Genomic DNA, 13,456 nt, shown 5'->3' with positions numbered 1-13,456 from the left:
TTAACATGAAAACTATATGGGTTTGCTCAGTCAAAAAACAAAACCTCAACCAACAGGTACCCATTATTTTGTAAAACAATACAAAGCACATAAGAAAAAAGAAATCTATGTTGTGTATCACCTTTGAAAAGTCACTTCTTGTTTAACAGATGACTCTGAAAACTAACAATAACTTGTTTTAAAAAATATTAACAATGAAAGTAGATTACTAAAAATACCAAAATACTAAGAAAAGAGGATAGTGAATAAGCACCGGGACCGACATGAGTGAATTGGTAAAATGATGAGGCAGCTGAAGGAACAGGCTGAGCTAAGATGGTACAGCATTTTAAATGCCAGGCTAAGCAATATCTACCCAGTCATTCAAGTGAGTATGTAATGAGAATTTTGCAAAAGTTGGGAAATTCTGGTAGCACACTAAATAAATGTGTAAAATGAACAGCCGTTCTGGACAATAAAGCCTCAGAGTCTATGATTTATTTAATCAAGAGAGGAAATTTTGAACAGAAATGAGGCCAATTAAACTCTCCTAAAAGTGGAATAATCTGATAAAGTGGTCAGGTAGGAAGGGATGCTTGGGTGGCTCAGTCTGTTAAACGTCTACCTTCAGCTCAGGTCATGATTCCAGCGTCCTGGGATCGAGCCCCTTGTTGGGCTCCCTGCTCAGCGGGGAGCCTGCTTCTCCCTCTCCCATTCCTACCACCACCTCCCAACCCCACTCACGCTCTCTTTCTCTCTCAAAAATCTTTTAAAAAGTGGTCAGGTAGGAAGATTAATCTATATATACTGAACTAGAAAAGAAACTAGAGATGCAGAGGCCTAAGGGGGCTGTAGCAATTCTACCTATGTTCTTGCTTAATTCCTCTTCCTTTTCCTCACAGTAGCTATTCCAAACCATCAGAATCCTTTTCAAAACTCAGGTCTATTTTAACTCCTTCTCAGGATATTTTGCTTTTTATCTCACAGTAGAAATTTATAAAGTACTAAAGTCCTCACCTCTATACTACAAACGTATCCAATCTGAAACCATTTTTATTTCCCTTCCAAAGGAAGTAGTGCTCCTCTCCTATATAACAATGATCACTTGACTTTTGTCCTACAGACTTGCTTCATCAAACCTTCTAGCACCTCTTGTATTTTTCTCCCCCTCCACTAGTTTCTCAAAGCACATAAACATGATCAAATGACTCCATTCTTATGCCATAATCAACCCTGCTTCCTAACTGAATTTCTTTGAAGAATAGCATATACATTTTATATTCCTTTCATCATGTACTATGCACTACTAAATTCTCTGTAATCTGGTTTCTACTTTCATTGTTAGACTAACTCTTGTTAATTTCACCAGTGGACACCTCTTTAATAGATAAGACTGGGACTCTGGAGTCAGTTGCTTGGGTGTGAATCCTTAGCCAAATTTCCAAGCATTGTGTTCATCACTCTATTTATTTGTGAAACGGTGGTAATAATAGCTACACATAGAGTTGTGAGCATTTCATACATTAATATAAATAAAGCACATAGTGATATTGCTGGTATATAGTAAGTTCTGTGCAAATGTCTGTTACTATTGCATTATTACTTACATTATCTACAAAAATGAATGGTGCTAAACTTTTTTCTTAAAACCTTCTCCTAGGACTCCTGTGACAGTACTCTGTACAATAGCTCTTCAATATTTCTTAACCCACCCCTCTTCTCCAACGCACTGTCACCTCGTTTTTTGGCAGGACCTCATAGTTTGTATGAAATTATAAGATTCCTAATTTAAAAATGTCTCTTTGCCTCCAGATTTTCCCACTCTCAACCCATCTCCATGTAGCACACTCATCTTTATAAAAGCCAAACTGAGTCACATTACTTCCCTAATTAAGACCAGACCCTTCAAAAGCTATTGATTCCTTATTAGAATAATAGTTCCAATTCCCTAAAGTGTCATGGAAGATCCCATTTCATCTCCCTCACCGCCAATATCATCATTAATCACCAACCCTCTAATTTATGACTGCTTACAATTCCCCCCAAATTTCCCAGTTCATTTATCTGTCTGAATGCCATGCATATACTATGTCATCTCCCTGGACTAGTTATTTACCTGTCAGACTCCCACTCATCTTTAAATGTTTGACCCACAAATCACCTCTACTAACAAGTCCCCCCAAAATAAAATTCCAAGGAGCCGAACACTCCTCTCCTTTGTGCAACCATTTAAAACAAAATTTTTATAATGTGTTTTTCTTGCAAACTCAACTACTTTGCAGGATTTGGGTGGAAGCTATTAGGCAAAGTAGAGGAACAAATCTTGGAAAGAGTAGGAAACAGGAATACCTCTAATTCTAGAATAACACAGAAGAAAACGAGAATATAGAGATTTTGAGTTAATGAAGAAAAGAACAGCTATTTTAAATAGAGGATAGCAGATGAGTAAAAATGTAGGCTAGGTAAATCACACATCATGTAAAAAGCAAAATGATTTATCTGTTTGCTGTTTTCCAAAATAGTCACTGAGATCCTTAAAATCAGGAAGTAAGCCTTGGACAGAGTCTATCAGTGTTTGGCACATAGTAAGTGTTTAATCAATATTTGGTAAGTGGATAAATGAATTTGTTTCCATAATCTGAGTTGAAGTCCATATGGCACATTTTATAAAAACAAACAAACAAAAGTTACTTTCTGGCATCAGAAACAAGTAACACCCCGCCCTCTCCTCCCCAAAATCAAACATAGTCTACATAGATAACAAATAGTAAACCATGATTCTATTTCTACAAAACTAGAAATGCCAAGTTACAAATTTCCTAATTCCCCAAACATAAGTAAAAATTACCTATTTGGCCAGCAATGACAGGCGGTCTAACAACTAAAAGTATCAGTTTATCAAGCAGAAGATGAAGAAATCGGACAACTGGTTCCAACTGAGATGAATTCAACGCTGAAATACTGCTCTTCAATTCATTTTCTAAGTTATTTTCCATGATCCGCATGTCTCCAATTCGGACTGGGAACATGTGTTCATCCAGAGCATTGACCAGAGCAAAAAATTTATCAAGATAAGGATCCTAAAACAAAGAAGGAACAAAAGCACTAACCAATTATAAATGTAAATTCCCCAAACTTTGGACCATATAAATAGAAAATATTGTATATAAAATAGCTCATATAAAATATGTGAAATATTTTATATAAAACAGCTCATATAAATTAATAATACAAAAAGTACACAAGTATATACAAACATCGTTTCCAATTAAACACTACATCTATTCTCATTTATTATTGTTAAGTGGCCATTTTGAACACTTTCGATTACTCGGAACTCTACTGATACTAATTAAGGATTTTTCCCCCCAGTGTGAGTCCATCTTATTGTTTTAGAACTTAATGACCGTGCAGCAGGTCTGTCAGGACAAGGCCTGTGCCCATTATTAATTTACTACCTCTCAGCTCCATCCAAACCCACCATCTTTGCCACAATTTGTAATACTGGAGCTGGACTCTTCACAATGCATTTCTCCTTTGCCAGCTGGCCTGTGGTTAGGCTCTGACCACAGAGGGTGCAGGAAACAGCCTTCCTTCTTCCTGTTTTCCTGACAGCCGCTAGCAAATGTGAATGCTGGGGTTCAGAGGTGAGGGACAGGGCAGCAGTGTTCACACCACCAATGGCAGCTCTTGCTCCCTAGCAGATGCCCTCCACACCACGGCACGGCAGGCAATGTGTGTCTGTAGCGGCGGTGTCCTCTCCTCAGAGGTCTGATTCTTAGCCGAACTTCAGGACCCTCCTCTAGGTTTCCAAGTTCCTTCCATATCACTTTCTGCAACTGCTATCTCTGTTACGATCACCAAATTTTCTTGTACCCCATTTACTAGTGAATCACCTTTAACCCAGTTAACAATTATTTATATGTAAATTGTCTCCATTTGAATTACTGGCAATTTCCATCTCCTGACTAAATCCTGACTGCTATTATTTAACCTCCTTCTACACTAACAGAACCACAGTCTTATTTAAAGCAATCACGTGTCCAGTCCCAGGGCAGATGCTTGCTTCCGCAGCCTGCTTTACGCCTACTGATGAGATGTGTATTGTGGTGACCATGTGTATAATGCTGATCAAGGAGATGTGAGGAATCTGTTGGAACTCTGGGACACTTTTACTTAGTTAATAGTGAAAATAAACCTTAAGACAATAATGCTGAACACCTTCATTCACATTTGTAGTTCTAATATTGTTCTAATTTAATACGTAGGATTTATTTTTTTTTTAAGATTTTATTTGACAGAGAGAGACACAGCCAGTGAGAGAGGGAACACAAGCAGGGGGAGTGGGAGAGGAAGAAGCAGGCTCCCAGCGGAGCAGGGAGCCCGATGTGGGACTTGATCCCAGAGCCCTGGGATCACGCCCTGGGCCAAAGGCAGACGCTTAACGACCGAGCCACCCAGGCACCCCTTGATATGTAGGATTTAAATGAATAAAAAATTACTGAGTCCTAACTATACATCCAGTAAATTTCAAAGAACTACCAGCAAAGTATAAAACATTATAAGAAACATCACTGTGTTCAGTCGATCCTTTTAAGAAGACAATACATGATGAAATTGTTTTACATAGTGGCAAAAATTTATAAAATCTTGAGTATTACACATCAGGACTGTGAATGCCAGAGTACTACAAAGTAGATATTTCCACTTTATCTTCCCTTACATTCTATAGATTCTAAATCATCTATATAATATATTTTGCCCCAATCCTTTGTCACATAAAGATAACACATGTATCTGCCTCTATAAAAACAAAGTTAGGAGTAAAAGATAAATATACCACCAACTCTAAAAAGAGAAAACTAATAATGACTATAGGAATAAAAAAAAAACTATGAAGAATAATGTGTTTTTATACTTAAGAAGATATGATACTATTAAGGGAAAGAATACATTTCAACAGTATACTGTAACATCAATCTTATCATTATCAAAAGAGTAAAATATCCAGTACCAGAAAAGAGAACATTCCACTGGAGCCATTCTTTTACTGAGATCTACCTGTATAATTCTAAATAAAACCTATTTACGACCTTTTGTTGTTGTTGTTTTAAAACATAACATGGAGGTGCTCTGTCTTCTTATTTTTCCCTAGTTTTCACTACAGAAAAGAGTCAACATAGCAAGTTTCAGACTGCTATCATTTGGAAGGCCAGCTTACACAACTGGTCCTTGGATGGCATCTGGAAACTTGGATTTCGAGAGAGTTCCAACTGATAAGGGATGACTCGTTATACCTAAATTGTTTGTGCAGACAACATGGGTTATGCCGAAAACGTGCTTCCCTTCTGGGAGTCGAGAATTTTGGAATGTGATAGCCAGAGGATGCCGATGTTACATCCTGTGGTAAAAATCCTGGGAACTAAGTCTCTAATGAATGAGTTTCCTCTGATAGACAACATTTCACACGTGCCGCTTCCACTTACCCTATGTGACTCCACTAGGAGAGGATCCTGGAAGCTTGTGCTTTCTTTCCTGTGGACTTGACCTCTTTTCCCTTAGCTGATTTTATTTTATCTTTCACTAAAATAAATCACTGCTGTGAATATGGCTGTATGGTGAGTTCTGTTAGAAAATCCTTGAAGTTGAGGGTGGCCTTGGAAATCTCTGTATACCACCCCGTCCCTTTTCAAGTTGGATTCCATTTTAAACAGTTGCCTCTTCTCACTCTACACTTTCTCCCTGGATAATCACTCACCAGTATAGTTTCAGCTATTTACTCTGCCACCTTCAATGTTAAACTTGAAATTAATTACAACTGCCTTGGGATATTTTTATCTGAAGTACATAGGCACTTCAAACTCAACAGGCTCAAAAATAAACTCACAGTAGCTCCAGAATCCTCTCCATTATCTCCATAATCTCTCTTAGCATGCAACCAAATTTACTTCTCTCATCTTTCCAATTTAGGTTAGAAATCACCACCTACCTAGACTCTAAATTCTGTGGCATTCAAGGTCCCTCATAATCTGTTACCAGCCTGGTCTTCTTTTCTCATCTATCACGATTTCCCCACGCACTATAAATTACATTCACTCCAGAATACTTGCCTGTCCTTAGACTACTATCCCTTTGCACTTGCATTCTATCATCGGAATTGCCCACCCTCTCTCTGTATGGTAAATGCCTACTTATCAATACAACATCTCAGTTCCCAGCAGAACAGACAACTCTCTACTCTTGAAAAGATTTCGTTCATACATCTAACACAGTACTAACTTTATTGTACTGCAATTATTTTTATATTTTCCCCTATTACACTGTAAGGTCTTTGAAAGGAAGTTTCTTTCCTTGACAGGTAACAACATCCCTGACTACATGGAGCTTACAGCCTAAAATGGGGAAAGAACCAATAAATAAATGCATACGTACATACACATACACACACACACACATATTATACACACAGTAAGAAAAAGCAAAAGTGCAAGAGTACAGGTAAGAGCTAGAAGCAGTAGCAACTGTAGGGTAAGATAATACAGAATCATAGGGCTGCTATGTTTAAGAGTCTCCAGGAAATGGACGCCTAGGTGGCTCAGTTGGTTAAGCGTCTGCCTTTGGCTCAGGTCATGATCCTGGGGTCCCAGGGTCAAGGCCCACATCAGGCTCCCTGCTCAGCAGAGAGTCTGCTTTTCCCTCTTTCTCTGTGTGCTCATGCACATGCTCTCTCCTCCACCTCAAATAAATAAATTTTTTAAAAAAAGAAAGTCTCGGGGCGCCTGGGTGGCACAGCGGTTAAGCATCTGCCTTCGGCTCAGGGTGTGATCCCGGCGTGGTGGGATCGAGCCCCACGTCAGGCTCCTCCGCTATGAACCTGCTTCTTCCTCTCCCACTCCCCCTGCTTGTGTTCCCTCTCTCGCTGGCTGTCTCTATCTCTGTCTAATAAATAAATAAATAAATCTTTAAAAAAAAAAAAAAAAAAGAAAGTAAGTCTCCAGGAAAGGCCTGAGGTATGCAGAAGTCTTACTGAAAAGAAGTGCATGTCAGGAGGAAAAGTATTCCAGCTAGATAAAGAGTAAATATATAGGCTTTGAGGGGAGCCTGGCATATTCCAGATAAACAGTGAAGACTACAGAGCAAATGATCCCTACAAATTCTTAACATTTGAAATACCTGAGTCTATGAGGAATAAAATGGGTTAGATGATGGTTTTCAACTATCATTCTGCAATGTACCAGAAATTTACAAAGAAAAAAAAAAAAAAGTCACTGAATTGTTCAAAATGAAGTCCATGACATTTTGAAGAGCAAAAAGTCTGCTTGTGTAGAAATTAAAAGGCTTTTGTTGATTCCTTTAAAAAGTAACTTCTAAATCTATACATTTCTGACATATAATCTTGTAAGTTACACCAGATAATGAAACTGATTTAAGTAGTAGATAATATGTTCATTCACTCATGTGAAAATTGATCATAAAAATTATTAAAACTCACTTACTTGTGTATGGATAGATGAAACAGCAACAACTTCAACATTAAAAACACCTTTGTGATTATCAACCCATTTCATGCCAGGCAGAGGAACCTGTAAGATATTAAATATATTAAATATAATTATCACAGATAAAACTTAAGTTAATTAGAAATTCTGAAAACAAAAAACTTAAGAGAAAAATATCCTTAATGAGGAAAAATCCTGTGGAAATATATTATTATACATGTAAATTAATGTAAAACTTGTTATTATAAAATCATTGTTTCTTACAAGAGAATTAAAAGGCTCAAGGAGAAAAAGCAGAAAATATCAACTCTAAATTCTATCTTCCCAAAGCCATACCCCTTTATATCATTCCAAATCTTCCTCTGTGCACATGTATTTTTATACACACCCTACCCTTGCATAAGTAATACAAAACATTATTTTAAACCTGTTTTTCACATATTATATTGTGAATGTCTTTTCGTGTCAATATAGTCACATCTACAGTATCATTTTAATGGTTTATAATACTCTGTTTTTAAAAAATGCCTGTTTTGTTTTAATAAGGCTGTAAAATAGTCACAGCAAAGGAATTCTGTTTTAAAGGTTAGAAAACTTTTTCTGATGTACATTGCTAGTAAAGTTAATTAAAATTTTATCATAAAAGTTATTTTTAAAAAGAGTACATCACTTCTCTCTATTCCTCCTGCTAAGTACAGCTGAACATGATACACAAAATAAACACTGAAAGGTAGAAAGAAGAATGCAAACGACTACCTCGGGATGTGAGGAAATATAAAGTAGTGTTCCTGGGTTCTATTTTTTGCCTCATAGCTCCTGGACTAGGCGCTAGAAAAGCTGGCAACCCAGAAACGCCAGAGTAGACAAAAACAAGCTCCGAGAAAAGCCTGCTCTAATCAAAGCCAACAATTGCCCTACTCTGGCCAAACACAAAGAAACAAGCTGCAGCCCCACCCACCCTCCACAGGCTGAGTAGGGGGCGCAGGTGTCCACCCTCAGCTGGCAGTAATGAGGTACCCTGATTCTCCACCCCACCCCCCAACACCCTGGGTGGTATCAGAGAAGGTAGAGATGGAAACTGGTCCTAGCCCAGTGGTAACAAGCACCCACACCAACTGTGGTGTCACTGGAAGCCAAGCAGGAGCAGTACCAAGGTGCCCCTTCCTCCTCACACGTCAGCGGAGGCCTCGTGGGGAGCCTGAAGTCCCACCTCTATCCATTAATAAGCACCCTAAAACCACTGCAAAGTGAGGAATGTGCCCTTTACCTGTTGCGTGAATGTGGCAATAGTGCCTCCCCCTACTGCTAAACCCCAAGGCTTAAATAAGATCTGAGGTCCTAACATAATACCCAAGAGGTCTTCAATAGAATAAAAAATCTTGCATCACACTAAGAACCAGAAAAATCTCAAATGAGAAAAGGCAATCAACAAACACTAAGATGACACAGATGCTGGACCATCATTAAAAACAAAAAACAACAACAAAAAAAGCAGGCTTCAACAAGCAATTACAAATATCTGTGAAATAAAAGACCAAAATAGAGAGTCTCAAGAAAAAAAAATATTTTAGGCTTCCCCATGGTTTCATTTTTTTTTTTTATCACGTGTAGAAAAGAAAACCAACTAAAATCCCTCTTACAAAAGTCAACACTAAGTTGGTAAGAAATGCAATGTCTCTACTGAGGTAAATACAGGTTTTGAAACTTTTGTAAAAGAAAGAAGGTGAAGTAAATTGAAACTATTCAAAGCAAGAATTAGTAATAGCTCTTTCAACTCAAAGCACTTGCTTTTGGCTTAAAAAAACAGGATACACAAATAAAATGAACACAGACTGCTTTAAATATAGTGGTTCTCAAAGTCTGATCTGAGGACCAGCAGCATAAACGTCATGTAGGCACTTGGAAATGTAAATAACCAAGCCCCAACCCAGACGCGCGGCAGGGTGAGGTTCAGCAGCTGGCATGACAGCAACTCTCCAGGTGATTCTGATGCATGCTAAAGGCAAGAGCTGCTGTCTTAAAGCTCTAACAAGCAGTGTGGCAATAGGAATGCCATCATAGCTGCGAACACTTCTTTAGCCCTTTTCACGTACCTTGCACCACTCCAAGGGCTCTACAGACTACTATCGTTTGATCCCCAATCCCTTTCTTAAAGCATTAATTATTCTCAATTTACAGAGGAGAAAATTCAGGCACAGAGAATATTTTAGTCGGCTTGGGCTGCCGTAACAAAATGCCATACACTGGGTGACTTAAACCACAGCAAGTTATTTTCTCACAGTCTGGAGACTAGAAGTCCAAAATCAAGACGCCAACATGGTCAGTTTCTGGTGAGAAACCCTTCCTAGCTTGCAGACGGCCACCTTCTCACTGTGTCTTCACACAGCCAAGAGTAAGAGGACTCTGATGTCTCTTCTTAAGGCACTAATCATGAGGCCCCACCCTCCTGACCTCATCTAAAACTCATTTGAACCTAATTAACTCCCATAGATCTCATCTCCAAATACTAGCACACACTGGGGGTTAGAACTTCAACATATGAATTTGGGGGTTGCAGTGGGGGGGATGAGGTGGGGAGTGGGGAGACATAATTCAGTCCGTAGCAGAGAGCTTAAGAAACTTACCCGAGGTTACACAACTAATAAATGGTGAGGCCAGGAGTGAAACCCTAAAAATAATGATACACCGCCTTTCGAAAGTATATGAGATTTGAAACAGCAACAATAAAAACTTCAACAATCCCTACCCCTCAAATGTTAACCTTGCTAAACCTCGTGTATATTTTTCAAAGTATTTATCACCCAATTACTGATGTGTACCTGAGGTGTGAGTCTGGTTGTCACTATATTGTTTGTTTTTATATTTTTATTCTAAATGTTCTACTGTGGAGTGCCTGGGTGGCTCAGTAGGTTGAGTGTTCTGCTTGTGATTTTGGCTCAGGTCATAATCTCAGGGTTGTGAGAATGACCTCTGCATCGGGCTCTACTCTGGGTGTGGAGCCTGCTTAAGATTCTCTCTCTCCCGGGTGCCTGGATGGCTCAGTTGGTTGAACAAATGCCTCTGGCTCAGGTCATGATCCTCGAGTCCCAGGATTGAGTCACACATCACGCTCCCTGCTCAGGAGGGAGCCTGCTTCTCACCTCAACCCTATCCCCACCATGCACACTCTCTCTCTCATTCTCTCTCAAAAAAACCAAAATACAAAACAAAAAAAAACCTTCTTTCTCCCTATCAAAAAATAAATGAATGAATGTTCTACTGGGATATTAAAATCTGTATTACTGTTCTTAACTACTGCACCACTGTATGGATGTAATACTTAATATGGATGTAATACTTTAATACTTAATTAAATTCTTGGGTAAGCCATGTAATTTTCATTTTTTATGTTTTGCTAATACCAATAATCATAATTTTTTCCTTTTTTTCAGACAGAAACAAAATATATTAAAAATATTACATAGTATATGTTAACTAACTTGAATTTAAATAAAATAAAATTATTTTAAAATAAAAATAAGGGGTGCCCGAGTGGCTCAGATGATTAAGCATCTGCCTTCAGCTCAGGCCATGATCCTGGAGTCTTGGAATCCAGCTCCACATCAGGCTGCCTGCTCAGCGGGGAGTCTGCTTCTCCTTCTCCCTCTGCTCCCCCCCAACTCATGCTCTCTCTCTCTCTCATTCTCTCTCTCAAATAAATAAAATCTTTAAAAACAAAACTAAATAAAATAAAAATAAAAATATTACAGTTATATATTGCACACTTCCATGTTAATATTTAATACATCTGTGTTGGCATGGCATGTCCTGACTATGCTTGGTAAAACCTGGTACGCTCTTTGTAGAAATGAGGACACAGATGTATCACGCACATTCAACTAACATAGTTAAAATAAGTGAGCTACTCAGGATGTCACAGATTTAGCCCAACTCTAACCTAGGTCAGAGAAGTGAAATACCCAGTGAACCTGGGCAAATGAGATATTAAAAATACTTTTTTAAAAGGTTGCTAGGTTATATTCTTTACTGCATGTCATTGGTGATTCATTGCAAAATGGCACTCAAGCTGTGGAATGGGAGGAATTATGGTGGGATTTGGCAAATGGGTTTGTATTTCACAGCCCAGAGTCCTCCCTCTCCACATGCCAGTGAAATGCCTGCCCTCCCCCAATGGGGGAGTGGGATGAGGGAGATGCAGAGAAATGGCCAATGTTTCTGTGGAGAAGAGAACAGAACAGATAGTCATCATTGCCAAATGGCTAATCACTTTGAGAAACTCTATATGGTCGCAACAAAATTTTCATTTTTTAGTTTTTGCTAATATCAACAATCCTGTAACTTTTTAAATTCATACAACAAATATTTATTGAAGGCTTTAGACAATTTTCTAGGTACTAAGGTTCCATGGCAAACATAAGGTCTGCCCTCAGGGAGCCTATCCACCATTTCTTACAGAGAAAAATAAGGAAATAAACAATAATTTCAGATAGTGGTAAGTATTAAGTAAATAAAATTGAATTAAAAATGATAGAGTATATCAGCAATGTGGTGGAGGGAAGGGTTGGAAATTTGTGCAGTAAGCAAAGACCTCTCTGAGAAGGTAATATTTTATAGATAATTCTGATAATGAAAAGAATCCAGCCATGTGAAATTCAGAAAGAGGAAATAAAATTCAAAGGCCTAGAAGTAGGAAAAAGTTTAGAAGCAGCTGTTAAGTGTAGAAGAAGGGGCTCAGGGATGGTAGAAGATGATGTTAAAGAGGTGGAAAAGTTAAGATCCTTTGGAGATTTGGAGGTCATAGGGAAAAACCTAGATTATATTCTAAGTACAATGAAATGCCAGCAAAATATAGATACACTATATAAACATTATATATGATCATAAAGAAACACTAAGTCTTGGCAATATCATGCTGAATAAAAAAAGCAAGTCCCCTAGAGATTATATACAGCATAATACCATTTTCATTAAATTCATAAATTAAGCAAAGTAAAAATGTATTGTCTAGACATACATATACCTCAATTAAAAAGTAGTTTTAAGAGGCTAGTTTTCAAAACAAGTGAATGCACTTAATGCCATGGAACTGGACACTTAAAAATGGTTAAAATGGTAAATTTTATGTTACGTATATTTTACCACAATTTTTTTAAGTGTCTGCCTTCGGCTTAGGTCATGATCCCGGGGTCCTGGGATGGAGCCTCCTATCGGGTTCCCTGCTCAGCGGGAATCTGCTTCTCCCTTTACCTCCCCTCCATCCCCACTTGTGCTCTCTCTCTCAAATAAATAAAATTTAAAAAAATACAAAAGCTTAAACACTGAATAACATATCAATTGTACTATACATCTATAGTCAAATCCAAATCATGACCATTTTCTTTATATATGAACATACACAGCATAGTAGCTAGAAGAAAACCATCAGCCTCCCTATAGAAAGCTGACCTTGCATTTGCAAATCAATTAAGAATAAATGCATAACTTCCATAAAATCAGATTTTCTTTTAAAATATTTCCTTTTGCAATATAGAATGCAATCCCTGACAGAAGACTATCTGATTTTACTGAGAAGATGTGTTCCTGGAAAACTGAATGAAAGGTTTGGCAGGGGGGAGAGAGGAAGGAGTCATATTTCTTTCCTACTGTCTTTATTCATTCATCTTATTTATTATAATAAATACTTACTGACCTCCTGCTGTGAGCCAAGCACTATTCGAAATACTTGCAGATAGAGCAAAGCAAAAGAAAGACGAAGTCCCTACCTTCCTGGAATTTATACTCTGTAGATAATAAATAAACAAAGATATATGAAGTATAAAGTCAACGATTAAGTATTATGAGGACAAAGCAAAGTAAAGGGATAAAAAAATGGTGGAGGCTGCGCTGAAAACGAAGTGCTCAGAGACACTCTCTGAAGAGGCAGGATCTGAGCGGCTATCTGGATGAAATGAAGAAGCTAGCCTGCTGATGGAGCACCG

The 13,456-nt window shown here is 38.0% G+C and overlaps 1 protein-coding gene across 1 annotated transcript in view; it reads right to left on the bottom strand.

Annotated features, from left to right (window-relative positions):
- The window catches only part of DOCK7 (dedicator of cytokinesis 7), a 201,827-nt gene that overhangs the window by 79,529 nt on the left and 108,842 nt on the right, over nt 1–13,456 (bottom strand). Inside the window, exons 19-20 of the mRNA XM_040627213.1 lie at nt 7,476–7,562; nt 2,828–3,059 (exon numbers count right to left, since the gene is read on the bottom strand). Coding sequence (XP_040483147.1) covers nt 2,828–3,059; nt 7,476–7,562 — 319 coding nt within the window. The remainder of the gene's footprint in view (nt 1–2,827; nt 3,060–7,475; nt 7,563–13,456) is intronic.

This window comes from Ursus maritimus, unplaced genomic scaffold (assembly GCF_017311325.1).
Source record: "Ursus maritimus isolate PB19 unplaced genomic scaffold, ASM1731132v1 scaffold_12, whole genome shotgun sequence".
NCBI lineage: Eukaryota > Metazoa > Chordata > Mammalia > Carnivora > Ursidae > Ursus > Ursus maritimus.
Note: the sequence above shows the minus strand (reverse complement) of the source record. Positions and strands in the feature narration are given on the sequence as shown.